Genomic DNA, 26,442 nt, shown 5'->3' on the forward strand with positions numbered 1-26,442 from the left:
AGGCCCTTGGTGATACTCAATAAAGAAGTGACAGAAAGATCAGTCCAGTCCTTTCACTGCCCAAGACCGAAGCAGCCACTGCAGGCCAACACAGCAAAGCACTCAGCAAAGTGGTAGTTCCTCCTCACAGCTTCTCCAGCTCTTCCTTTTGGCAGTCTTCTTGGTCTAAAACAATTCTAACATTTTGGGGTCTGGGTCCCCATATTTATACCACAAAACCCTTTGTTCTCTGAAGGCAGAGTGTGTCTTTGCCCAGCCAGAACCAGTTCTGTCCTCTCTGGTGCAGCTTCCTGGCAGGAGAAGGAGACAGCATTGTTAGGGGCAGACCAGGCCCATTCAGGTGAAAGGAAATCTCCTTTACGCTCCTCTAAATGCAGCCTAGGTCTATTCAGCCCACCTCTCACCCATCTAGAATCTCTGGAGCCACTGCTCCTCCCCAGGCCCTGTCACCCCAAAGCCAGACAGTCAATGCACATCCTAGCAGAGGCACACTAGATGGCTAAGCTAGAAAATACATACTTTCTAAAAGTGGTATTTTCAAACACAGAATGTAAAAATCACCCTCATCAAAAGACGCATTTTAACATTCTGAATTCAGGCATACTAAACCTTATTTTCCTACCTTCTTCCCAGAGGTAGTTATATTTATAAGATGTTATAAGCAAACTCTCCAATCTATCCTTGGGAACAGGTAGCCTTGCAATAGATATCACGAATTTGGCAGTAGTTCACAATCAGGTCATGCCACACACACCAAGGCATGTCCTACCTTTCACATACACTACACCCAACCGACAGGGGTACCTTGGGCCTACCTTAGGGGTGACCGATATGTAAGTAAAGGGAAGGGTAGGGTCCGGCAAGTGGGTGCACTTGCCAAGTCGACATGGAAGTACCAAACTGCACACTGATACTGCAGTGGCAGTTCTGAGTTACCTTTTCAGGGCTACTCATGTGTGTGGCACAATCAGTGCTGCAGGTCCACTAGTAGCATTTGATTTACATGCCCTGGCACACTCAGTGCACTTTACAAGGGACTGACTAGTAACTCAAATATACCAATCATGGAAACACCAATCCATAATAACAATTTACAACAGGAGCACTTTCACTTTAACACTGAACAGCAGTGAGAAAGTGCGCAGAGATACTAAACCAGCAAAAACAGGGTCAAAACCAGGAGTTCAGAAAGCAAAAAGACAGGAGAAACACGCCAAAAGATGCCAAGTCTAACACTTCCTGTAATGATTATTGGTTATAAACCCTCAATAACTAGAAATACATTGATGTCCTACTGTGTCTGCCTACACAGATATATAAAAGCGGTTAGAGGGCTTTGAGGCACAGGGGGTTATATTATGTCATACTAGGCGAAATATTGAAACTAAAACTAAAGAGGGAGGCAGAGCTCTCCATTTTTGAGAATGTGTCAACCCACTGGAATAAGCACACTGGTCTTTTGTAAGGAGAATGATGCTGTATACAATTGGCATTTGATTTGCAGTTATGATGTGCCCATTCATGAAAACATAGAAGACATAGTTATGTTTCTGTTCTATAGACAATGACATGTGTATTTATTATTTTTCAGAATGGAAGGATATATTCCAAGTAATTATGTAACAGAGAAAAAATCAAACAACCTAGACCAATATGAGTAAGTACATTGTTGCTTGTGTAATTATTCTAAGTCCAGCTTTGCAGGCCACTCCATTTGTAACTTCAGCAAAGCAATTGGCCATATAGAAAACTGTATTATGGTTCATTTTTTTTTGTTCGTCAAAAATCCTGCATTACTTAAAGAGAAGAAAACCCTAATAGCATTAAAAAATGTTACTTTAATGTCATTACACCAAGAACAACCATCCCGCAGTTAACCATGCTGAGCCTGATTCACAAAGGGCCGCCACGCTTGTGACGGAGACCTCGCAGTCGCGGGGGAGTCTCCGCACTCGCAGAGGAATCTCCGCAATGTGAATTCTTGTTGCGGCGATTGCGCCCCGCGTACAAAGACTCCCCAACGACTGCAGACCTTCTCCACGAATGCGATGCCCTTTGTGAATCAGGCCCACAGTATATAAGATGCCAATGTTATTCTGCAGGCCACTTTCAGAAATGTTGTTCGATATTCTGAAGCAGATATATAAGTAAGTAACATATTATATATTTAAATCACATTTTGGTTACAGGACTGGTATATAGATGTTATAAGTGATTTATGAGGCATGTCTCAAAGACAGCATCCCTGAATATCTTATTCCACTGATTAGTTAAGTGTTAGGTGCCCTGTATCAGGAGATGCTGTGGATGGTGCACTCTCTTTACTTAAGTTACTGCTTTATCAAGTGTGAAGCACATGGAATACCTCCAATAGTATATCTCCTAGAAAAATGTTTAATCTTGGTGCTACAGCAGTGTAGTCCAGGTTGTAATAATGTGTTATGGCAGATCGATCTTAAATACAATGGGTGAGCAGCAGGAGAGGCAGACAGAAGCAAGAAGCGAAACAAAAACAAGTAAGTCACTGGTGATCCAAAATGGAGCATGCTTTGGAAACCACAACCAGGCATAACTATAAGAAGAAGGGAGAAATGTTAGATTGTAGAAGATGTGAGTAACAAGTGGACGGTGAAAGAACATAAAGGTAAAACAGACATTGAGGAGACCTCAGGAGGATTGGGGATACAGTGTAAAAGGGAAGAAAAGTAGTGCAACACCTGGGATATCTTCTTTGTAAAGAAGGGATGAACTTCAAGAAGACCATAGGAGGGTTGTGGGACGATAACAGAAAGAAGGAAGAATAGAAAAGTGGGTACAAGGAGTGTCCGCATAAAGTAATGAAAGTCTACGAGTTCAACAACGATGAGCATGAATTGATGGTTGTCATAAATGATCAGCCAAGGCCCGTGGAGGGAGTTGCAGTGGGGCGGAAGGGCAGGGGAGGGGCAGGGTGGGGGGGTGCTAAAAACCGGAATATGGATAATTGGAGGTAAGTAAACAATTTAATAAATAAAACACATTTCTTAGCGCGCAAAATGTGATGCAGCTCGCGCTACGAAATTCGTTTTAATAATTAAATTGTTTACTTACCTCCAATTATCCATAATCCGGTTTTTAGCACCCCCCACCCTGCCCCTCCCCGTCCCGCCCCGCCTTTCCGCCCCACCGCAACTCCCTCCACGGGTCGCGGCTGTAAATGATCGAGACAGTACCTCTGCCTGGCCCTAACTACCCCCTCCTCCGCCAACCACGAGAAGTGTCCTTTTTAGGTCTCGCCTGAGTAATGCGCTTGCGCATTGCTCGGCGAGATTATAGTAAGCGGAAAAGAAGTGTACCAAAACGGCTGCGGATCGCATACAGTTCATGTGATCTATGCGCGTGCACACCATCGCCAGCCACGTCACACACCACCATTTGTCTGTGCCTCGCATCAGACTTCAAAGGCTGCCGCTCCCACCCCCCCATCAGACTTCAAAGGCTGCCGCTCCCCCGCCCCTGCATCAGACTTCAAAGGAATGCGCTCCCGCTCCCCCGCCACAGCAATGCCGAGAGCTTGTTTTGCTTGCTACTCCTTCTCCCGTCAATGCCTTCTTTCCCTGCATGCTTACGCTGCTCCCGATTTCTTGTCCTGTCCCTGCGTTCTTTCTGTGAGTCTATCCTAGCCTTACCTTCATGCCCCCTCTTTGCTTAGCCTGTCCCTGCTTACTTTCTCCGGCCCTACTCTGCCCAGGTTTTCTTTCGCTGAACACCCCTGCCAGCCTGCCCTGTTTCTGTCTGCATGCCTCTAATTGCCCTCCCTGTCCCAGACTCCTTGCTCTGTCTCTGCTTGCTTTTTCTGACACTTCTCCGTCCCTGCTTGCTTCCCTTGCCACTGCTTGTTGTTTCCTCGTTTCTCTCTTAAAACGCCACTATATTATTTTCACCCACCTTTTGAAGCCCTACTCCCGCGGCACTGATTTTCGCGCATGTCTTAGCCCCCACTGTGCTTCTCACTTCTTTTGGCTTCACAGATGGCTTTCCTCGTGGCACCCCTCTGCCTCTCCCCACCACAGAGCGCGTCTAGCGGCCGAGACTCTTCACTTCGCCTCCGTTCCAGCCTGCAGTCGGGTGGCCCCAGAAGCACTGCCCAAGAAGATGCTGTGTATATTTTTGTCAAGAAGCAATAAGCGCCAAAACATGGTGCACATTCATTTTAAAAGGACCAAGTCCCATCTGTTTAATTTAATTGAGGAGAAAGGGTTCTATTTTTTTAATAAACAGGCTTAAATTCCTTGTGCTTTCCAAATTCCACTGAATCGTGGAAATAATTACAGTTTTATATTGGGCCATGTCTGGGGACGCCCTGGGAGTAGGTTACTGAAACCCAAAGGCCTGGCTCCAAGCATCCAGATTTGAATCCTCAATTAATGTCAACAGTGACTTTTCGGCATAATGCATACCTCAAAGTTGAATTATCTCTTCCTTAATATGTGTAGTTGTTACACACTGCAATTGGATACACAGTTTCATATATATATATGATGTCCTCAATCTGAAGATAATAAAGCGCTTTACATGGGCACCAGTTACATTATATTTTTAAGGCACGGGGAGATTAAGTGATTTGCCCATAATCACAGGATGTTGAGGGCACGCCGCGACTCAAACTTGTCTTCCCAGTTCCAAAGCCGGAAGCTCTGACCGTTACGCCACCTCCTCTTCGCAGTTCTCCATTGCAGACTTCCAGCCCGCTGAGCTATCTTCTAGCTCAGTTTTGTGACGCGAGCCAGGTCTGGCCGTTGGCATGCTAGGCACATTCCACCCTGCTGGAAGTGCCAGGGCGCGCTTTTATCAACGCCGAGCGGCGTGGGGCACTGTGGGAGGAAGGCACACCATGAGACAGGAGTCAAAGGTGAGAGCGAGCTTGGCAGATAGCACGTCTTCTCAAAATACAAATTTTTAAAAACAGACAATAATTCATATTATACTATCAACACCTGTCTTCCAAGTATGGGTAACATATGTTTTTATTGTCGATGGGTTTAATTTTCGACCTGATTGTTGGCAGACAGAATGCAGTGGCACTAAACATGTCTGCGTTCCTCTCTATCTCTCTCTTTCTCTCTACCTCTCTCTCTACCTCTACCTCTGTCTCTACCTCTCTCTCTCTACCTCTCTCTCTCTATCTCTCCCACTACCCCTCTCCCTCTCTACCTCTCTCCCTCTACCTCTCTCCCTCTCTACCTCTCTCCCGCTCTACCACTCTCTCTCTACCTTTCTCCCTACCTCATGACCTCTCTCCCTCTACCTCTCTCCCTCTCTACCTCTCCCTCTCTCTCTCTCCCTCGCTCTCTCTCCCTCGCTCTCTCAACCTCACTCTCTCTACCTCTCTACACCTCTCTACATCTCAACCAGTTGAATTCCGGGAAGCCCAAACCATCAGTATTTCAAATCTGTGCGTGAAACGTGGGTAGGATGAGCCGTGCAGCTCAGAAAGGGATGTTATTTTTACATAATTTGTATTTAACAGAATTGGGAAGCAGGAGAACAGTCTCACAGTTGAGATAGGGATTCACATACACTGGCGACCGCTTTTGAATTGCCTTTAAACCCATTCAAAGATGGCTGCAGCGTCATCGTGGGATGCGGTGGACTAAGTGGCAGCCAGAGCCTGATAGCACTGCTTGTTTGATTTAGAAATCAATATGATCTAAGCAAAGGATTTGGAGTCTTGTGAATTGAATTCACAACTATCGAGTGCAACTTCAAACATTAAAACAATATATTTGAATTAATCAAACATAACCTTTGGATTATGTGGAGGAATAGCATGTGTTTATGCTGTATTATAGCTGAAGTCCCCTTGATCACATGTCAAGAGGCTTTCTGTTAGTTTAAGTTTGCATTCGAGCAACCACAGTAGCACTCTTTCTTTGTGTAAATGGATTATCTGGAGTGCATAAAAGTAACTTGCTACCTAAAGGCATCACATTTTTGCTATGAAAAATAACTCATTTTGCCAAATGTGGCTACTGCCTGATTCTGCCCAGGGTTGGCAGCCATCCGAGAAATTAAACAAACCAAGATATTTCTGAAAGTAGACACACAAGGGAGGCAATGGTGGTATGACCTGTGTAGATCCCACTACATTTTCTAACCCAGAATGTGCTACAAACATTGGTTGAAATCACACACACACACACACACACACACACACACACACACACACGCACGCACGCACGCGCGCGCGCGCGCACACGCACGCACGCACGCACGCACACACACACACACACACACACACACACACACACACACACACACACACACACACCCCCCCCCCCCCCCCCCCCGTCTATCTATCGCCCTCACTCTATCTATCTATCGCCCCTCTGTCTATCAATCTGTCTATCTATGGCCATCAATCTGTCTATCTAACGCCCTCACTCTGTCTATTGGCCTTACTCTATCTATCGCCCTCTCTATGTCTATCTATCGCCCTCACTCTATCTATCTATGTCTGTCTATCTATCGATCGCCCTCACTCTATCTATGTGTCTATCGGCCTTTATCTATCTATCGCCCTCACTCTATCTATCGCCCTCACTCTATCTATCGATCGCATCACCACAGCATCACTCAGCACCAGAACATCACTATGCGCTCCCACAACATCACTTTGCGCTACCACAGCATCACTGAACGCCACAGCATCACTCGTCGCCACCACAACATCACTCAGCGCCACCACAGCATCAATCTGTGCAACCATTCAACAACAACTGGTTCAAATATGTTCTCTCAATGTTTCAAGCTTTATTACAAATGTCACAAAAAGATGTTAATATTTCACTTCTGTTCTTGGATTTTCGTCACAATAAAATACACTGAACATAATCTTCACAAGTTATTTACAAAAGTTTAAGCTATTGCCATTATAAATCACAATAACTTTTATTTAAGTATTAATTATTAAAAAAATTAAAAGCCATTGTTATTTGTAATATCAATACATCTAAGTCACGTAAATACAACACATATGGCATTACAAATGCTATAGGTGTCATGTTTGCAAAAGTTATAACTATTGGCATTGTAAAAGCTATTAATTTCACTATTTTCAAAACCAACACATGAATATTTGTCATTTACAATACCAATAGCTCAAACTTTCCTAATGCAAGACCTATTGCATTGCAAATGCTTGTTGAGTTTGTCAACTGATGAGGCATCACAGGGTCTGCAGCTGCTGGTCTACATGCTACTTATTAACCAAGCTGACTGTACACCTGACGATGGGCCACTGGCAGGGATGCTGGAAGGCTCTGGGTGGCATTGGTACTTCAACTAAGGCCTGCCTTCGAATTTTATGGACCAGTTCTATTTTTTGATTTTTTTTTTAAGGCACTTTGTATTTCCATGGAAGCATACTTAGGGAATTGGGCACCAGTGACAGGAAGCCAGGTATACGTTTCTTGGGTGGCCAGCATCATCATAGTCACCATGTTAAATATGGCTGTCCTACAACACCTCTATTTGCCCCATGTTTTTCATGTATAAAAGTATAGCTGAATGGGTGAGTGAATACTGAGGCCATGTTTTAAATAATTTGTACATTGGCTAAGTATCAACTAGAAAATGTTCTTCATTTAGGTGTTTTGATTGACACAACAAGCTTGAACTATGCTCTTGATGTAAATAATATTATGTGGAAACTAATAGTGATAAACAAATACAGTGCAAACTTTACCCATGTAAAAGTCTTACATGTTTTTTTTTTTTAACTTTTTACTTGTAAGTCTTTTTTTATTTTCTGACAAAAACACACCCCTCACAGGAGTATTTAGATACACAGCGGTAAGCCTACAACTCTATCCAGGGCCGGCTGCGTGATTATACAATGTGTTAACTTCGTTAAGAGACTATGCAGAGAGGTAGATTGTACACAGCATTGTGCCTACAACCCACTAGGGGCCGGACGCGTTCCATACTGCAGAATGTAATATCAGCTGGTCCTGTGGGGAGGTGAGACCCTTACGGCCCATCTACGAAACACATGGCAACTAGTCCAAGTTCAACAATGAACCCAACGGGGCCCAGGTCCCAAAGAGTGGTAGGGATAGAAAAGGAAAGGGTAGACAGGTAGAACGTCTTACATGTTTTACTGTTATTTCACATCTAAGTACAAATGATTGGAAAAGCTTTGCTGTTGCATTGTTGTATTAATGTTTTTCTTTTCATGTTTTTTCCATTTTATTAGATGGTATTGCAGGAATGTTATTAGGAGTAAGGCAGAACAACTTCTTAAAAATGAGGTGAGTTTTACGCATATAATAATAATCATATATTGATACAGTGATATGAAAGGTAAATGTAAATTTAGGAAGGTTTAATCTAAAAAGAAGGAAAATATTACTCCTAAAATTATCTGTCCACATTTTCAACTATGGCATCACTTGTCTTACATAGTGGTAGGACCAAGAACTGTGTCATTGTAGTTTTAAATCGTGGTGCTAGGCATAATATTATATTTCCTACTCGCCCAGATTTGAGCTTGTGACCCTGCTGTTGTATATCCCTAAATTTCCTTTTTACCACATTCTGGATAGAATGTAAACATGCACCCCATTTCTGTTTATGTACAGCGTATACTTTTCAAGTCTTGCTGAATGGACCTGTGTGTACATAGCCACAGGACAGACAGATCCATGTCAGATTGTGTCTTGCTTTCGCCTTTCAGATAATACAGCTCTCACACAATGGCTCAACACTTGGTGAGGCAAAAGACATTGAACACCAAACAAACAACACCTCTAGAAAAGGGTTTTATTTTACAAAATGCAAGGACTCTCTCTTTTAGAATAAGGCTTGGGGTTTTATTTTACACAATGCTCTCTAACAGATAGGCTTTCCGAGATGCCAAATGCACAACATTAAAATACACAAAGAGATGTATATGTTTATATGCAAGCAATAATAATACACTTGATAAATGAAGCAGTTAAATGCATGAATAATACCATGAATAAACAAGCAGCAAATAATATGAAACAACACTCAAGAAAATATAATGTGCTGGACGTCCTGCAAGAAATCAGAAAGAATACATCAAATGATTACTTTGGATTTGCACCTCAACTCACACATCACAAAGAAAACACCCCCAAATGATCAAAGCCACTGGCCAAACATTACAGTAGCAATACTCAAAACTCAAGCACCTCAAATGATCAGAGCCACTGGCCAAACATCACAATGGTAATAATCAAAGCTCAAGCACCTCAAATGATCACAGCCACTGGAACCACCATCACAATGGCACTAGTCAAAACTCAATACTTCACCTGGTGCAAACACTGCATCTTAGCTCACTCCTGACTGGGGGAATTAAACAGCCGGGGTTAAGAGCCTCAGCAACCAGGGTCCTGCCGCAGTGGATGCGTCCGTCCCCGTTCGGATTCCAAAATCCGGTTTCTAAGTCAACAAGCCTCATCTTTATATTTTCAAAACACACAAAAGGTTCGAGAGAAACCTCCCCCCACCAGAGGAATCTTACTAGAACTGGCCAGCTTCCAAGCAAGCATTCCCTGGCAGGAAGGAGTTCTCACGTCCCCTTCGCCAATCTCGCATGTCCCAGCCTTTATTTTGACGAAGCTCACGAAAGCCCTTAAACAATCTCTCACAAAACAATTCCTGAACGTGATTAACCCAAACAACTTGCAAGCGCTGCTGGGCACGCAGAAAAAGCTCAAGCAAGTCAGAGTCAGAAAACAGGATGATAAGAGGCCATGTCAAAGCCAATAGTAAGAATTTCATAAATGTACCAATGTACAACACAATGTATATTTGTGTACAACTGCTTATAGATTCACATACTTCATCTCTCAACATCCTATAGCATCACATACTTTATCTCTCAATGTACAAGAACGAGCACATTTGTGCATCACTGCTCACAACACTGCACTTCGAGACCAAAAAGTACATTGCACACCTCTCTCTCCCTCTCATGCTTTCAAATGCACATCCCACAAGTTTTGTTCTTGGCAAGGCTGTCCTACTCTGTGACAGCTCCCACTGAAAGACTGCAAGATTACAAGAAAGAAACTTTTAAGAGAAGCAAGGCATATGCAGGACCGTCGTACATTCAGGCTAGGATAAAAGAACACACCCCAGTCAATTAAAATAATGGTAGTCAAAGGTCATCACAGGGTGTCAGACCACAAGAGTGCCTCTAGCACTACAGATTGTCGGGAAAACCACTGACTAGGTACCCGAGTTACGGTAGATGCATTGCATGTAAATGTATCTTGGAATGTCTTTCGTGGATTTGATGGACATTCGTTGGATACCTCTGACCTAGGATTAGGAAGTGCAGATTTGGAAGTGGCAGGTTAATTCCCCTCAAACAATGTCGTCTTGTGAGCACAATACTTTGACTACTGACCATTCACTCAGGAATCATCCTTCGTGAATGAACTGTCAGGAGAGTTCACCAAAAGAACACAAATAAAGATTACAGAAGTCTACCAATGATAAACTACACCTCAGGCTTTCATAGAAAACATCATCCATCCTTTAAATAGTTTCTTCAGAGCCGTATGACTTGCTCGCTCTAGGACAGGCTTCTCCATTGAGTATTTCATGATCTACTGGTAGCTTTTCAGCTACCTGTAAGGATCTCTCTACTCATAAACTCAAGTGTGGAGAACCACGGTTACATTTCAGATTGAACCTCAAAAATGTTTGCATTTCAGATTGAATTTCCAATTTAACCTTTATAACCATTGAGTTTGGTAACAATTATTTCAGTGCCAGTAAAATCTTTAGGATGGGCGTATGCTTTACAAATGCATGTTTTATTATACTTAAAGCTAATATTTGAGTGATAAATCATGCTGCACTAGGGAGAATTATTATTACCTTGGTACCAGGGACATTACGCGTTGACTGCTATGTATTAACCATGCTGGAGCATTGCTAAGTGATAAAAACGTTTTTACATTACTGCTGGTAGACCTGCCTGATGCATCGATGTAATCATTGCTGATAGACTTAAAAGGCACGGCCACCAATGTAATTTTGTGTGATGCGGTCACTATTAACGCCCTAATATTAGCAAGTCTGGAAGATTTTTATTGAACAGCTCTCACTACAGAAAAGGTTGGAGGCACCTGCTTTAGGAACATTTCTTAGGTCTGAGGTTTAAAGGCATGCTACTTGTCTTAAGAATGCTTCTTTAATACATTGGTTTCTGTAATCCCTGTGTCTTTATAATTGGCGACTTATGATGCATACAGTCACCAATTATAAAGAAATGACATCAGAACTTGACTATGATAAGCTATTACAGTCGCGCTCTGATGTCATAATGCCTGCTGCCAGCAACCGAGGTGAAAGGCTGGTAATATTATAGAGCATAATTAAAACAGCTGTTTAAAGCAGCAAAAATGAAACATTGCTTTTCTTTCCTCTGCTATATTTTAATAGCTTCAAAAGACAAGCAGAGAGAATATGTTTATTTATGTTTATTTTTTGCACTCCTTAGATTGATAAAAGCTGGCATCTTTCTGCATGTTTCTACACATTCAGAGCTACTGCAGTTTATTTTTTATTTTCTTAAACTGACTTGTATTGAACTATTTCTAATATTTGTTTGCAGCACATATCAAATAGGTGTTTGATGTGTTTAATTTTACACTAGAGGTTTTATTTTTATTCTTATTTTTATTCTTCATGGTTTCAAACATGGTTTCAAACATGCTTGCTCTTTCATATGAAAGAGCCAGGCACCAAGGTTTTAAGTGGTTTGTGGGAAAAGTGATGGTTGGACCATGTATTATGGGATAATGTACCAGTGACATACATAATAAGGATTTTGTAAGTCTCTTAAAGTGCCATAACTTTATAAAGGAACTCAACCTTCGGCCTCGTTTTAACTCTTTGGTTATGAAACTCCTTAGTGGTTTGTTATATATTTATAATGTACAACGGGGGTATTTATTCCTTATATAATAATACTAATAATGGGGTTCTATTATATAGCTCCTCATTCCACACTTCTCAGTTTATTGGTGCTAAATTGACCTATCTCAGAATGATGGAAGCCTGAGTTGGCCTTTCAAAATTCAGACTCATGGCCTGTAGTTCACAGCAGCTGTGAATATTAGCTCAATAAGCCATCTTGCTGTCTGAACTAAGTATGACATCTGGAACGTGTGCTCTGAAAGATGAAAACACTTCCTATTTCATTTAATCTGAGTTATATATGCTGCTAATTTGTGGAGTGATGGGTAACAAGCCTGTCACCAAGCCCTCACACCTGTGCAGCAGTAACAAGTGACAAGGCTCCCTGACAGGACTTGAAGACAGCTTACAAATCTATCAAACCTGTGTTTGCTCTACATGCAGCCTGTAAAGCTGGCCCAATACAAGTATCTTGTGGTCAGGCCAATGACTATTGTTCACAAACTGGCTAGCTGTATTTTCAGATCAGACACTAGGGTGTCCTAGACAAAGTCGGCTGCAGTACGACCGCCTTGAAAGGTTATTGGTAGCATCCAAGAGAAAGGATGGAATGTGGTGCAATATCTTTAACTGGGAGTGCCAACAATAAACAATCACATTTACTTGGGAGTTTGAACTGTTCTATGAAACCAGCATAAGCTGTTGCAGACCCAGGAGTAGGCTCCTATTCAGTCTTTGGCATTATTGACTTTTCTGAGGCAAGGTGTGCAAGAGGATGGATGTGAAGAAATGCAGTTTATTATATGATGCCGTTGTGTTACCTCACCATTTAATACACTCACAAACCTGTCTTGAGGCCAGTCAGGCTTGTTTGTAAAACCTATGTGCAACCCTGAGTAGCTGTGGCTTCGAGCAGTCATGCTTAAACAATGGAAAAAATGTAAAGCATTTAGGAGTACCAAAACAATTGAATAAAAAAGAAACACAACACAAAGGAAATCTAACGCCAATTTATAAAAATAGATCTTAGTTATATGAATTTTTAGACACGAAGCACGCAAAATTTACCCGAGGATTCTGGAGATACCAATTGTTATGCCAATCGTAACTCACTGGATTTTCACTCTAACCGTGAACACGCATTGGCATCTACTACAGTTGACTGTTACTTTGAAACTCTGGAAAACTTTTGCAAAGTTGTAATTGGTTACTCCGGACTTCTTCGGGTTACTCCCTCCAGCAGGGAGCAAGTCACAGAGGCCAGTTAGACCTAGCAAGATAGTTACCTTTCAGTCAAAGCAGTCTCCAGAATAGTTCCAGGCTCTATGGACAAACCAACATAGACATCAATGAAGTGGTTATAATGCAAGGGATACACAATGTTGAGCGTGATGTGGACTCTGATCCGACATAGTTTTCTGGAGCCACCCTTTGGTGCACAAACATGGTGGGGTGACTTTGGCCACAGAGTTCATATAAAGTCCAGCCAAAAATAAGTTGCTCCTGGTCATAGTGAATTAGGTAGTTCCCTTTAGCTGAGGCCAGTGTCCATCTTGGGCAACCAAACTGCACTTTGACCACTCTCTCTTGTCAAGCAGACATTGGGTCAAAATTTGAGTGTCAGAGCTTGGTCTCTCAGACTGAGCTTCAGCAGTCAGTGACGATCAAGCAATTGTGGCTACCAAGTCACCATAAGGGACACTTTAAATTACAGGCTCTGGGTACCATATTTTAGGGACTTATAAGTAAGTTAACTTATGCCAATTGGGTATAAGCCATGTAAACAAACACTTTGAATGTCATAGAACTGGCTCTAAGGTCTGGTTAGCAGGCCTCAGTGCACTCTCAGAGTTGAGAAACAGCAGCATTAGTCCAAACCTTGGCGGATGATCATGCAAAAAGAGGCGTTTCCAAAAACTGGAAACTCATACATTTTTTTGCTATCCCTGTGGCCTTTAGAAGCCACCTTTCCTGATCAGTTCTTCTAATTCTTATTTAAAAGCTCATACATACCAACCACAGAATTGTTTGCCTTTTAGGCTTTACCCCCAGTTAAGATGAATCTGGTTCTGGTAAGGATTCCCCAGCTGCTAATCTTTATAATACTTCAGAAACTAAGACGGAAGACAAGCACATCTTGCTGCCTTTATCAATTTTACAACCACAGAATTCCTTGAAGCCTCACAGAATTCCCTATTCAAGATCACACCTGATTATGGACATGATGCTCTATTCCCTTCACGTCTCCCACTGCTTCTGCAGACAAGAAACCCAAATGATGCTTACATCTGGTTACTCCTGAGTGTGAGTTTATGCCCATGTTTATGTCAATGCCCACAAACCTTTTGCTCTCACTTTGTAAAAGGGCTTCCAATCATGTTGCCTTAGGCAGGTTAGTTTCTGGCACTGGCTGTTCCCTTGGGGCCTATTACTGGGCCTGTACCGATTCCAGGACAGACTTTCACTCCAGCCTCTAGAGTTGATGATCTTATGCCGATGTGCTTTTTATGACCTGAACCAATATCGCCTTGAGGCTGACCAATGTTGCACTATGAAATTATTAATGAGCAACCAGCTTTATTGCAACCTGACTCTCACTTAAACCTCTGCCTCGTCTCAACTATTAGCAGAGGCTCCATTTTAATGTTGGATCTGACTCTGATCCTGTGCTACTGAAAGGAGCACCCCACGATGCTGATGATGGTGAGGGAAGTAGCTTCCTTCTCTCATTATACTGATGATCTCTTATACCTTGATTTACAAAATCACAACAAATTTGATATCTTCCATGCAACTGATTTTGACTCACCACATTGGCCACCAATGCAAGAAAGTGCCTCTTTTGTAAGGGTGGTTCGAATGGCAACCGAAGTACTACATTTATATAGGTGCCCTCCATTGAGGCTTAAACAAATGCTTTGAGAGAAATTTTGCAGCCTTGGCCAGCAACATCTGAGCCCCTGCACCCATTTAATGATCCCCTCACAGATACTTATGGCTCCATGGTCAAAATTATGTTCTTGCCCACCTGTTAGCCAGCAGGGCAAATGTATATTTCTTCCACCAGCCTTGCACTGAGATCTGAAAATAAAGTCTATCTATTGGGCCGAAACATATGTGCCTCTTTGGCTCATAGATTGTTGGTGGGAAGTACAAATCCAAGTATGTAATCTGCACAGGCTTGAATACTACGAACTACATTGGCAGGGGAGTTGAGACATGTTTTTTGCTTTGTAGGCACGCCTGGATGAGATGAATTGGACTTCTCTTCAAAGAGGCGAGTCGGATCATAAGGTCTGACATTTGTGGAGAGAAGTCAGACTCCACTTTGGAGCGCTTTAAAGATAGCAGAGCTACAACACTTTCCTTGGGGCTGGTGACCCCAGCAAAACAGTCTACCCACCAGTTTCCAAAATGTAGGGGCTGTTCCAGGGGCCACATATGGAGAGGCAGCCTTTCCAACCAGTGATGCAGCAGACAACCCAGTTCTTTCATGGCTGCAGATGCGGAACTGACAGACATAGCACAAGGCAACAGTGGTACCAGTCCTCCAACTCCTCTTCCCTTGCTACAACAGCCAACAAACTGCTGGAGGTTGCCCTAAGCAGCACAGGCCCAGCAACTGACGGGCAGCATCCAGCCCTTCCGCCAAAGGTAGGCGAGCCATCATGTCTAGCAGATCGGCTTTTACAGATTGTCCAAAAAGGCTACGCCTTGCCTTTTCTCTCCTCAAATCCTTCACACACCGGAATTAATCATCTCCATCCTACTATAGGAGGTAAGCCTGTTGCTCTACAAAGGTGTCAAAGAGAGGGTACCAGACTCTAAGAAAAGAGGAGTTTGTTATTCCTGGTACTTCCTCATCCTGAAAAAAGACAGTATCCTTAGGCCTATCTTGAACTTCCCACTGATGATCGCCTTACTGCGGAAGGACAAATTCAAAATACTCATGTTGCCTCAGAATCTTTCCGTCCTGAATCCGAAAGACTGGATAGTGTCCTTGGACTTGCAGGACGCATATTATTGTATACCCATCCTGCAGTTCCACATGTGTTGCCAAGGTTTTAGAGGGGCCATGAGTTTTTCAGTTTTCCCTGCTCCTCTTCAGCCTCACCAATGCCCCTTGGTTGGTCACGAAACTGATAGCAGTTGTAGCTGTTAATCTTTGGAGGTAGGGGGCCCCTGTGTTTATTCAGCTCTATTACTGGTTGCTGAAGGTGTGCTTTACGCACATTAGTTGTACATCACATCCAGATGACAAAACTCCTAATATCATTGGAGTTTACCATAAACCACCTGCTTCCATAGCAGAGGCTTCCATTCATTGGGACCATTCTGGACAAGATGGAGTTTAAGTCTTTTCCTCCGCTGCAATAAGTCCAGGATATTCAGCTTATGATCCCGATGTTTTGGGCTCAATTCTGGATCCAGGTGATGGTAGCTCCGCAACTTATTGGCCTCTGAGCCTCATTCATGTTCCTTGTCAACTTAGCCAGGTGGCCCATGCAAGCCCTACAGTGGAACTTAAAGTCCCAGTGGGCCGAGCATCAAGGCTGCCTTTCTCACACTATCCAAGTCTTGTATTAGAGGGCACATGACTCCAGCGTTGCAGACAATTCACAAACTGTGACAGACCACTCTCCCTCCCCCACTCTCTACCCAAGTGCTGTGCCCAACAAGGCCAAACGTCCTAAGGAATTCTGGCATACAGTAAACCTTATTAGAAGTGGAAATAGAACCTTTTGATACGTTAGCTCACATATCACTGCCGAACAGTGGGGCTCACATTCCTCATGTATTTATTGCATTAGTGATCGTTTTGCACCAAGCTTCAGCCTTAGTATAGACTTGTAACTTAGTAACTAAGGTCTTGCTGCAATGTCCATCAAATAAAGCACCCGTACCTCTTTGCTGAAGTGCAACAATGAACTATGGGCCTCCATGCCTACTGATTTCCTTCACAAATTGAGCATTTCTAACTTACAATCTTCATGATCGATCTGCTCAATAGTACCCGTCTTAAAAAAGGGCGATCGTCGTGACCCATGCGGTTATAAGAAAGTTTCTCTTATTGATTCATCCACTAAAGTTTTGTTAAGAGTGGTCTTTCTCAGAACAAGGATTTGGGTTGACAAACAAAATAAATATCATTAGTGTTTGCCATTAGGGGGTTTAGAGAAGGCCTAGGTATATTGGAGCAGTGGCTGAACCTCTAACTTATTCTTGGGAAATATGTTGTAGCCAGGAGGAATATGTGCCGTTACAAGACGGTCGTTAGATCGGGGGACGTTACATCGCAGTTATTACAACGCAAGTCGTTACAACGACTTGCGCTGGAGGGCGCTGGACTTAGGAATAGTATGATTTACTATTCCAACTCCAGCCTACGTAACTGTAGGGACGGTGTTGAAATAGTAAATCATACTATTCCTTAGTGTATAGCGCCATCCAGCGCAAATCGTTGTAATGACTTGCATTGTAATGACCGCAATATAAACATACCGCGGTGTAACGACCGCAGTGTAAAGGTCGTTCTCCAGCCAGGAGCAGTCCAATGTACCTGGTTTTCATGGACCTGTCTAGAACATTTGATCATGTTAACAGGTCGAGGTTGTGAGTTAGGATACTGGAGATAGGGCTCGTTATGGCTTTGGTGAGCAAGTTTTGGTTCTAATGGTAAATGCTCTGATTCATTTGTATAGAATGGGGCTGTGACAGGGCTGAATCTTAGCACTGATACTTTTTATTTGTTACTTTTACAATTTGAACACCTACTTGACTGAATGTGGGCAGAATGCCCTCTTGATCAATCATGTTCCAATTCCCACATTATTAAATGTGAATGATGCTGTGTTTCTGGCACATAACCCCTCGGAGCTTGAAATATTTGGTTTTGGGTTTTGCAAATGTTAAGGCTGTCCTAGACATGTACATCAATTATACCAAGTCACACATAATGGCCTGTGACCATGAGAGTTTGAATATGAGCTCCCTAACAATTATTAGTTCTAGTAAGCAGACTAAAGTCTTCAGCTTTTCTTTTTTTTTTTCTTTTTTTTTAGAGTTTTATATAGCGCAATCTAGACCCAAAGGTATCAGGTATCAGAGCGCGTTACATGAGCACCAGTCTGGTTACAGGCGGACACATTCATTTTGTTAGGGATGGGGAAATTAAGTGATTTGCCCAAAATGTTGAGCGTTGTTGCCGTGACTCGAACCCGGTTCCCCAGCTTTGAGGTTGACCATTTTAGCCTTAAAGCTACATCCTCACCCCATTTAGGGTGTTGGTGTGAAGCCTACGGCTCTTGGCATTCTAACATTACCGCCTTATGCCATAAATTTACCCAATCTATAGGAGTGTTTCTCAACTTGACCCCTTTAGTAGGAGGTAGACCTATTGTGGCATTTTGGAGATCTATAAAACTCAGCGTTTGCTTGTGCCACCTATGGGTCTGGTGTATGGGATTATGCCCAAGCTCCATACATCCAAATTGAAGCAAATCGTTTTTGTTGGTGGCTTTTAGCTCAGTCCGCCAGTTGTCCATATTTTATCTGTCATGAAGAACTTGGGCTAGCGTTCATAGAGGACACAATTCAAATCACAATTCAACGTTACAACGTGCCCATCCGGTCTAATCTTTGTGCATCTTTTAATCAGCAAGTTAAAAAAGATTGCCTTACTTGTGACTTAGGGATGGACATTTAATGGTTATCTTATGTTAAACGTTGTTTTCCTAGCATGGGTAATCCCTACCTTTTTGTAGACTCAAGCTCTATAACTAAACAAGATAAGCTACGGCTAAAGCGTACCTTTTTAGAGACCAAGTGCCTCGAGAGAGATGCAAATGAGCTTATTAGGGCCAGTAATAGACAGTATCTCAACTTTCAAACTACCCTGGGCATTGAGACGTATTTATTATAGAGCCAGGTCATTGGAGAGGGCCCTATTGTTTAGAATCAGAAAGGGCTTTTTACGCACTTTATTGTTTCTCGTTGGTGCAGTTTGGTGGGGATTGTTCAAACATATGAACTTGTGAAGATGTATCTCCCCAAACATTGACTCCTTTTACTCTGTTTTGTAAATGTTATGTTTTTTTATACTAAAAAATATTTATACCCTTATTGAAAGCCAATATGTATAGAGACTATGGATTTGCTTTTCTTTATTTGCTGACACTCTGAGATCAGGAAAACAGTTTTGCTGGTGGCTCCTTCCTAAAATGTATAGTTAAAGGTTTTGATGTACTTATATGATTTTTTTTTATGTGTGTGTACTTTTATGGTTACCGGCTGTGATTGGATAAAGTTAATATGGCTGACTGACTGGCCCGAGCTGACAGTGGTAACAGACTCATTGAAACTTTGGGAGGTTACCAGGAGAAGTATAGCTCAGAGGGCCCTGATCTCCAGTGGAGGGCTAGCTGCACATCAGCCTCTTGGAGCAAAGTGCCGTTTGTCTGGCCTTGAAAGCTTTTCTGTCATCCATCAGATGAGGATGGTAGTGGTTCATATGGGCCATTGTTGCCATGTAATACTTCAACAAGCAGAACGATGTTGGGTCCTGTACTAGGGGACTTTGTGTCTTTGGCTGAATCACAAGAACATCTTCCTGGTTCCCAACCATCTGCATGGTTCCTGATTGCAAGAGCAGATTAACGGAGTAGACGTTGTCTGGCAGACTCAAAGTGGCTTCTATAACCCAAAGTGGCTCAAGGCATCTCCAATCAGTGAGACAGACAGCCCTAAGTGTGAATCCTTTCACCACTGTCAAAAATGCACAGTGTCAGCAATTTTTCACATTTGAGTATCTGCAGGAACACTCATTATGAGACACAATCTAGCTAGAATGGAACAAGGGACTCCTCTATGCCTTCCTGCCCTAAAGAAGACCAAGAGTGACCATGCTCAAGTCTTCCTAGTGGTCTTGAATTGGATTAGAAGAGTGGGTTCCTGAGCATGAGCATCAGTTCTCCAGTCAGCTACTACATCAGAAGGACCTCCTGTTTCAGCAGAATTACAGGGTCCTCAATCTGATTCTGTGCACTTACACCTGCATGCATGGAAACTAAGCTGGGGCAATTGACTGCTTTTGGTGTGCCGCCTGAAGTGGTGATTCTCATCCTCGCCGCTTGATGTAACCTTCATGACATCCGTCTATGATGAGTGCTAGGATACGTTGGGAACCTGGTGTAGTTGTCGAGACATTTGTTTGTTTTGTCTTAAGCCTAGCAGAGCTTTGCAGTTTTCACTTTAAAGGTTATTTGTTGGTCCTTTCGGCCTGTCAACATTTGCTAGACAAACTGTCCTTGTTTCAGCTACCTGTTGTGATTAGGTTTGACAGTTGTTTCCTTCCAAGCAGTTTGTGATGCCACAGTGAAACCGTACCATGGTCCTAACATTCCTCGAGTTTACATCCTTCAAACTTATGCCTAGTTTCTCACTGGGTCTTCTGACCTTGAAGAATGTCTTCCCTGTTGCGATTATTTCAGCTTGTCATATAAGTGAACTGCAGACACTTTCAGTGCACCCGCTTGTGTCACTTTTTTATGGACAAATTAGTGCTGAGGACTCGGGCAACCTCCTTGCTGAAATTTGTTAGTCACATTCATGGTAGGCAGTCGTGGTGGGGTTTTTTTGGGCAAAGAAAGGAATGGCATGGCAGAAGAGGACCCTGTCGAGGTGGATAGTTTTCTGCATTAAGATCTTCTATTTACTGGACAAAAAGCAACCCCCGGGCGGAGAGCCCATTCCACTAGGGGTAAGGCTGCTACTACTACATTTACTCATGAAGTGCCTGGCCTTGATATATTTCAAAGTAAAAAGTGTGGATAATGCACACCTTTGTTTTCCAAGATTAATGTAGTTGCTTTAAATAAATTCAAACTATGCTGCGTGCTACATTTGACCTATGTCTGCCTGACATGTGTATTAAGAAGAAAAAGTGGCCAGGTCCCTGAACGGCAACCTGGACTCAAACGTGCACAGCTATGGGTTACATACAATATTCACAATTTTTACCAAAAATCGGTCAAACAAATGTTGTCTGTCGTATTTCAGCTTACAATTTACTATTCATTGCACGGAATTTCAGTATTACATTGAATTCACTTTATATCAATCACTTCAATTCATTCTTATGAATATCAAATACAAATATACATAGTATTCCTAAAGAATCATGCAAAATCATGAAGAAAATCATAACGAAAATTCAGCCCAGCCCGATAAGGATTACTACAAATACTAACATTAGTTCGGAAACTAAGGAGACACAAAAGACAAACTACATGGCAAGAGGATATCCAGTAGCATTATTGCCAGATTGCAACGTGGGTGTCCATGCATAAGTTCAGGAAGCACTTATGGCTTGACAGTCAGGTCCAGCAGAAAAGACATTTTGCCTGCTTGGTTCTACAAGACCTTGGGGTGGTACTTCTTTGCTATCTATGCTAAGGTGAGGAATCTGCGTTTAGAAGTATCCATCAGAACAAGTTAATCTCCTTGGGTAATGCTGTTACCAGGGCCTGACTGGGAACAGAAACTGGCCCTGGCAAACTGCTCAGCTGCCCCCTCTCCCCTGGGGTGAGGGGGAGTGAAGCTGAGCAGTTTGCGTGGGCCGGTTTCGGCCAATTTTGTTACAGGGGGCTGATATTGCTGACCCCCCTGTAAAAAAACGGCCCCCAGGGGCCCAAAACCAGCCCCCACCCTAGCGGCCTACCAGGGAAACGCCCGGTGTCTGCTATGGTCAGTCCGGTCCTGGTTGTTTCTGGTACATACTTTAACAGCAGATTCTTCACTGCCTTCATATCTCCCCGTTCTGTAGAAAGCTGTCTTTTTAACACCTAAAAAGGTCTTCGGTTTGTACTTGGCACACTCTTACCAAAATTGCTCACGTTCTGCATCTGAGGGCATGGAAAGGGAAAGAACTAGAAACTGATGTCAATTCTCATGCTTCTATTTGTCTCAGCCCTGTCACTTCTGGAGCGATATGGAGTTAACGTGGAGCCACACAACTCCACCTATTGGCTTGTGGGAGACTGTCACAAAATACTTTGGATCCAGTCTGACACCTGCTGGATATTCTAAGATGAACTATATGCAGTTAGATCGAGTATCCCCCACAACAAACCTGTTCATTTTTCCCAGTTGCTTGAGCTCATCATATCAATATTCTATACACCAGCCAGATGCTAGTTCACTTCATCCGCGATGTAATGCTTTGCTAAAAAAATCTGTCAATGTTCTGAACAGTGATTTGGCGGTCAAAGCCACACTCTTTAATCTGTTTCAAGCTCACTTTTACAGAAAGGTATTTGTGAGCTGTCTGTGTTTTGTGTGCACAGAACCACTGATGGGAAGTGTCATTTGGTGTACCGCTATTGCTAGATTATTTATTGTGTTTAAGGTTCCCCTGAATTAATATGTATTCTAGAAATGGCAAGGTTTTTTCAGGCATGAAGTGTAATTTGCTCTACTGTTGGGATATTAAGTTCTCCATCAGAGTCCGCAGGCCACATTTCCTCTGGTTGTGCCACTGACTCCTAATCAACCTTTGGAGTGCTGATCTTCCACTCCTGGACTAACCCTCATAACACTTACCAAGGCTGGCTGTGTAATGCCCATTACTAACTGTAACTCTGTGTCCTACTGGAAAGGACTCACCAAGGCATTTGCTACGGCTATTCCCCTTTCATCACTCAAGGATGGAGCCAGCACAGCTCTTACAATGGCTGGTCATGTAATGACCTCTAGGTTGCTTCCTGTTGCACTTGAGAGAATCACCTGATCATATATCATGCCTTATTTCATAACACCTTCAACATGTGTAGCTCCTCTACCTTCCTGTATGGATGCCAAAGTATATGCTGCAGTTAATTGAAGGTGCACCTCCAAAGGTCCACTTGCATGACTGAGTCAGATTTCACACTTTCTCCTAAGCCTATATGGAGACATGGTTACATGATTGCTAATACACAGACTCTACCATGGATGTGCAGCACCAGAACTCTTCCTACATAGGCCACATTGGACACACACTTTGTCTTCATCTTCAAACTAGCATTTAATACTTGCGTGTTATATCTCTAACTCCATTCTGCTTCAAATTTGTGTATAGGCAACGTGGCAAAACATATACAAATACATGAGTCTCTTTAAAGACCCATCAGTGTAAACATGGCATCCACAAAGGTCTGCCATCTACAATATCTATGATTCTAGACAACCCTCAACATTGTTAGGTTTAATTATATCTTGAGAGGAAAGAGCTCTTGTCTGAAAATCTCATTTGTAAAATGATTTCCACATGATAAAGTCCAGGGGGGGAAAAAACTTTTACATCGAACATAAATATTATTTTTTATGTTAAATCTGAATTTAAGTTGATTTTATATATTTATTTTAAAAATAAATGGAACAACACTATTAACTTACTTTGGGGCCTTATTATGATGTCGGGCGGACTGCCACTGACAAGCCATCGGTGGCGGTCCAGCCGACATACAGGCCATCGGTCCGACCGCCACATTACAATGCAGGCGGTCGTATCACAGAGGTCAGGGGAAAGACCGCTACCTCCAACAAGATCTGCTGATACCATTGGGGCAGCAGTCGGAATCGTAGTCCCGCATGGAGGCTGCGCAGAGGCAGGCAGCACCGTCAGGATTGCTATGTCCCTTTCCCACAGCCTTTTCATGGCTCTCCGACCGCCATGAAAAGGCTGTTGGAATTGGACTCCTTGTGCCACTGTAAAGTGGCCCCGTTGTCACATGTGGTGCCCCCACACACATCAATGCACTGTGTGCTAGACACCACAATGCATGGATGTTCAGGCAGTGCTATGTTTATACTGTGGCTTGTGCTTCAGCTCTTTTTCTGAGATGCAGCATAGGTGACCATGTAAACATACCACTTTCTGACCGTCAACCCGGAGATCACCTCCAGATTGGGCAGTCAGAATGCTGCCTGCCTGTCGGGTGGTCCCTTGACTGCCGTGGTGGCAAGCGGTGCTCCAACCGTCTGGCATCATAGTGATGCCCTAAATTTTGAAATCAATCTTTAATTAACGGAAATATATCAAATTCAATTAAAATTATTTGAAATTAAAAAATTAACTCCCACCTGAAGAATTTCTTTTTTTTTTATTACTGTGCATTAATAATTAATAAAAGTGCTGCATAGGATTAATTCAAATTAATTTAGTTAAAATGTAATACAATTATTGTTACCTTTATTGTTAAATACAATTTAGGGTATTAGAACATTGTATAATTAATTAATACATATTGTTACGTTTATTGTTAAATACAATTTAGGGTATTAGAACATTTTATAATTAATTAATAAATATGTAGAACCTTTGTTTGTTTAACTATCAATACATTAAATACCATTACATTATATATATTTATATATTTTCTAATTTAAATAATTTCCTTTAACATTATTTCCTATGGGGTTTTATTTGAATTCCCTACCTCTATTATTTTCTATGGGAGGGTGTTGCAGTACCAGTAGTTGGCTATGTGTGTGTGGTAATTTTTTAGTAGTAACTTACACTTGGATTTGTCAATAAGCAAAACATAGCAATCATACTCAAAAAGTGTAAATTACGTTTGTGAACCACGCCCTAACTGTTCTAACTACACCCAGAACAGAAGGCTGTGACACCACAGTGAGGGAGACCCATGTAGGCACCCACCTAGTAAGATAAGATACATTCACAATTATTGTACTTAACGTGAAGCGGGCTGATGAATAGCCATATATACAAATTACTCCATAGTGACTGCGATACTCCTAGTTCCCACTCGCTGGTTAGATGGAGAGAACCTTTAACTGAAAGTGGTTAAAGTCAAGTGAAGATATGAGAGCATTAACAACAAGAACTTGAATATGAAAACTCCACACAGTTGGGTCTCAGAGTAAAATGTAAATCAGGCTATTTAGCATAAGGATGAAAAAGCGCAGTGCTTGAATCTACTCCCTCGCGAACTCTTATAGACATTAAACAATTGGTGACTCCCTGGTCTATAGTACTTCCGAAGAGCTTCTGCTATCTACTGACTCTTTCCAAAGTACCACACGAACTGTCTGATTGTATGATCAAATAAAAGAAGTACTAAGAAGTATCCTAGTGTTATTCTAAAATAAACCCCACGGTGAGGGATGCAAATTTGTTTTCCAAAATCCAGGAGTGGATAGAGTAAGAGAATATTGTCATGGGAGTTCAGGTGCATTGGATCACATTGTAAGACAAAAGTGCATAGTGCAAAAATAGCCCTTAGGATAACGATCAAAAGTAAATGAAATCCTGCATTTATCTAATAAAACGAAAATGACTGTGGATGTGTGTGAAACATTTCTACATGGTTCCAACCCTAAGGTAATTAATTCAAGTCTGTAGATGTTACCTGCAAAATAAGATGTGGCATTTGGTGGGGATTTACTAAAACATTTTGAACAAATGCAAGAGTCGTGCATGAAATCCTGCTGCCTCCATTTTCTTTCCTTTTTACTTATCAATGATCTTGGAGGAATCTTACTAAAAGTGCCAGAGACTTGATAAGAATCAAAGATATGAATGTGTCAATGTTGCTCAGTTGTGAGGAACTGATGTTCTTAATGTCTACAAGTAAAGCATTCAAAGCGTTTGTGGTTACACACAAAAGGTACTGCTTTGAAAATTCAATACAGACTACCTGCACAATTCTAAGTGGATAGTTTGGGGGCACAGTCTAGCAAAAGCGATCACTGGTTGGATGCAACTTGAACAAGCATTTACAATGCAATGGTTTTGCCTTTGTTAAAGTTAGAGCTATTGGCATTGCTCTTGACATTTTTATTTATGTTTTTTTTAACATAAATAAATGGCATTGTCATTTACAATGCCACTAGCTTTATCTCTCGCAAATGACACACACAAACACACACAGAGACAAGTAGGCAACATCAGTAAGCATCTGGTGCACATACACGTAGAATAGTGACAATGTCAGCAGAGGTAATATAAGAGGATAAGCCAGGCAGGGAGTGTTGCACACTTGGATTTCTACATTCTAATGTTGTGGCTGAAAGAAACACCTGCAGAATGGAACTTTAGTCAGAGCTTGCATTTGAAATTTCTAAAGCCGGAGCTGATGTGGGGATATTTAGAAAAATTGGGACTGAGACTAAGAAAAAATGTCAAAGTCCTGATTAACAAGTAGGAACTCCTGAGAGGGAAGAAACCACAAGATAATACAAGACTGCAATGACTAGCCTCTCAGTGCGAGATTTCAAAGAGGGGCAATTTGGCAGAGAGGGCACTTGATAATGCAATGTAGGCCCACCAGTTTGTAAGCAAAGGAAATATGTCTATAGGAGATCCATTCATATTTATGGATTGAATTTTCAATAGCAGACCTACACTACCAGAAGATTAGTACAAGAGCATCGCCTGAGAATGTTACAATAGAATAACCACTAATAGGGTCTTAGATGACATTCTAGGAAGTGATA

At 42.2% G+C, this 26,442-nt stretch overlaps 1 protein-coding gene across 1 annotated transcript in view; it reads left to right on the top strand.

Annotated features, from left to right (window-relative positions):
* Positions 1-26,442, top strand: part of TEC (tec protein tyrosine kinase) — a 589,535-nt gene that overhangs the window by 456,666 nt on the left and 106,427 nt on the right. Inside the window, exons 9-10 of the mRNA XM_078678221.1 lie at positions 1,592-1,657; positions 8,237-8,291. Of these exons, the coding sequence (XP_078534347.1) occupies positions 1,592-1,657; positions 8,237-8,291 (121 nt within the window). The remainder of the gene's footprint in view (positions 1-1,591; positions 1,658-8,236; positions 8,292-26,442) is intronic.

This window comes from Lissotriton helveticus, chromosome 2_2, assembly GCF_964261635.1.
Source record: "Lissotriton helveticus chromosome 2_2, aLisHel1.1, whole genome shotgun sequence".
In the NCBI taxonomy this organism is placed as follows: domain Eukaryota; kingdom Metazoa; phylum Chordata; class Amphibia; order Caudata; family Salamandridae; genus Lissotriton; species Lissotriton helveticus.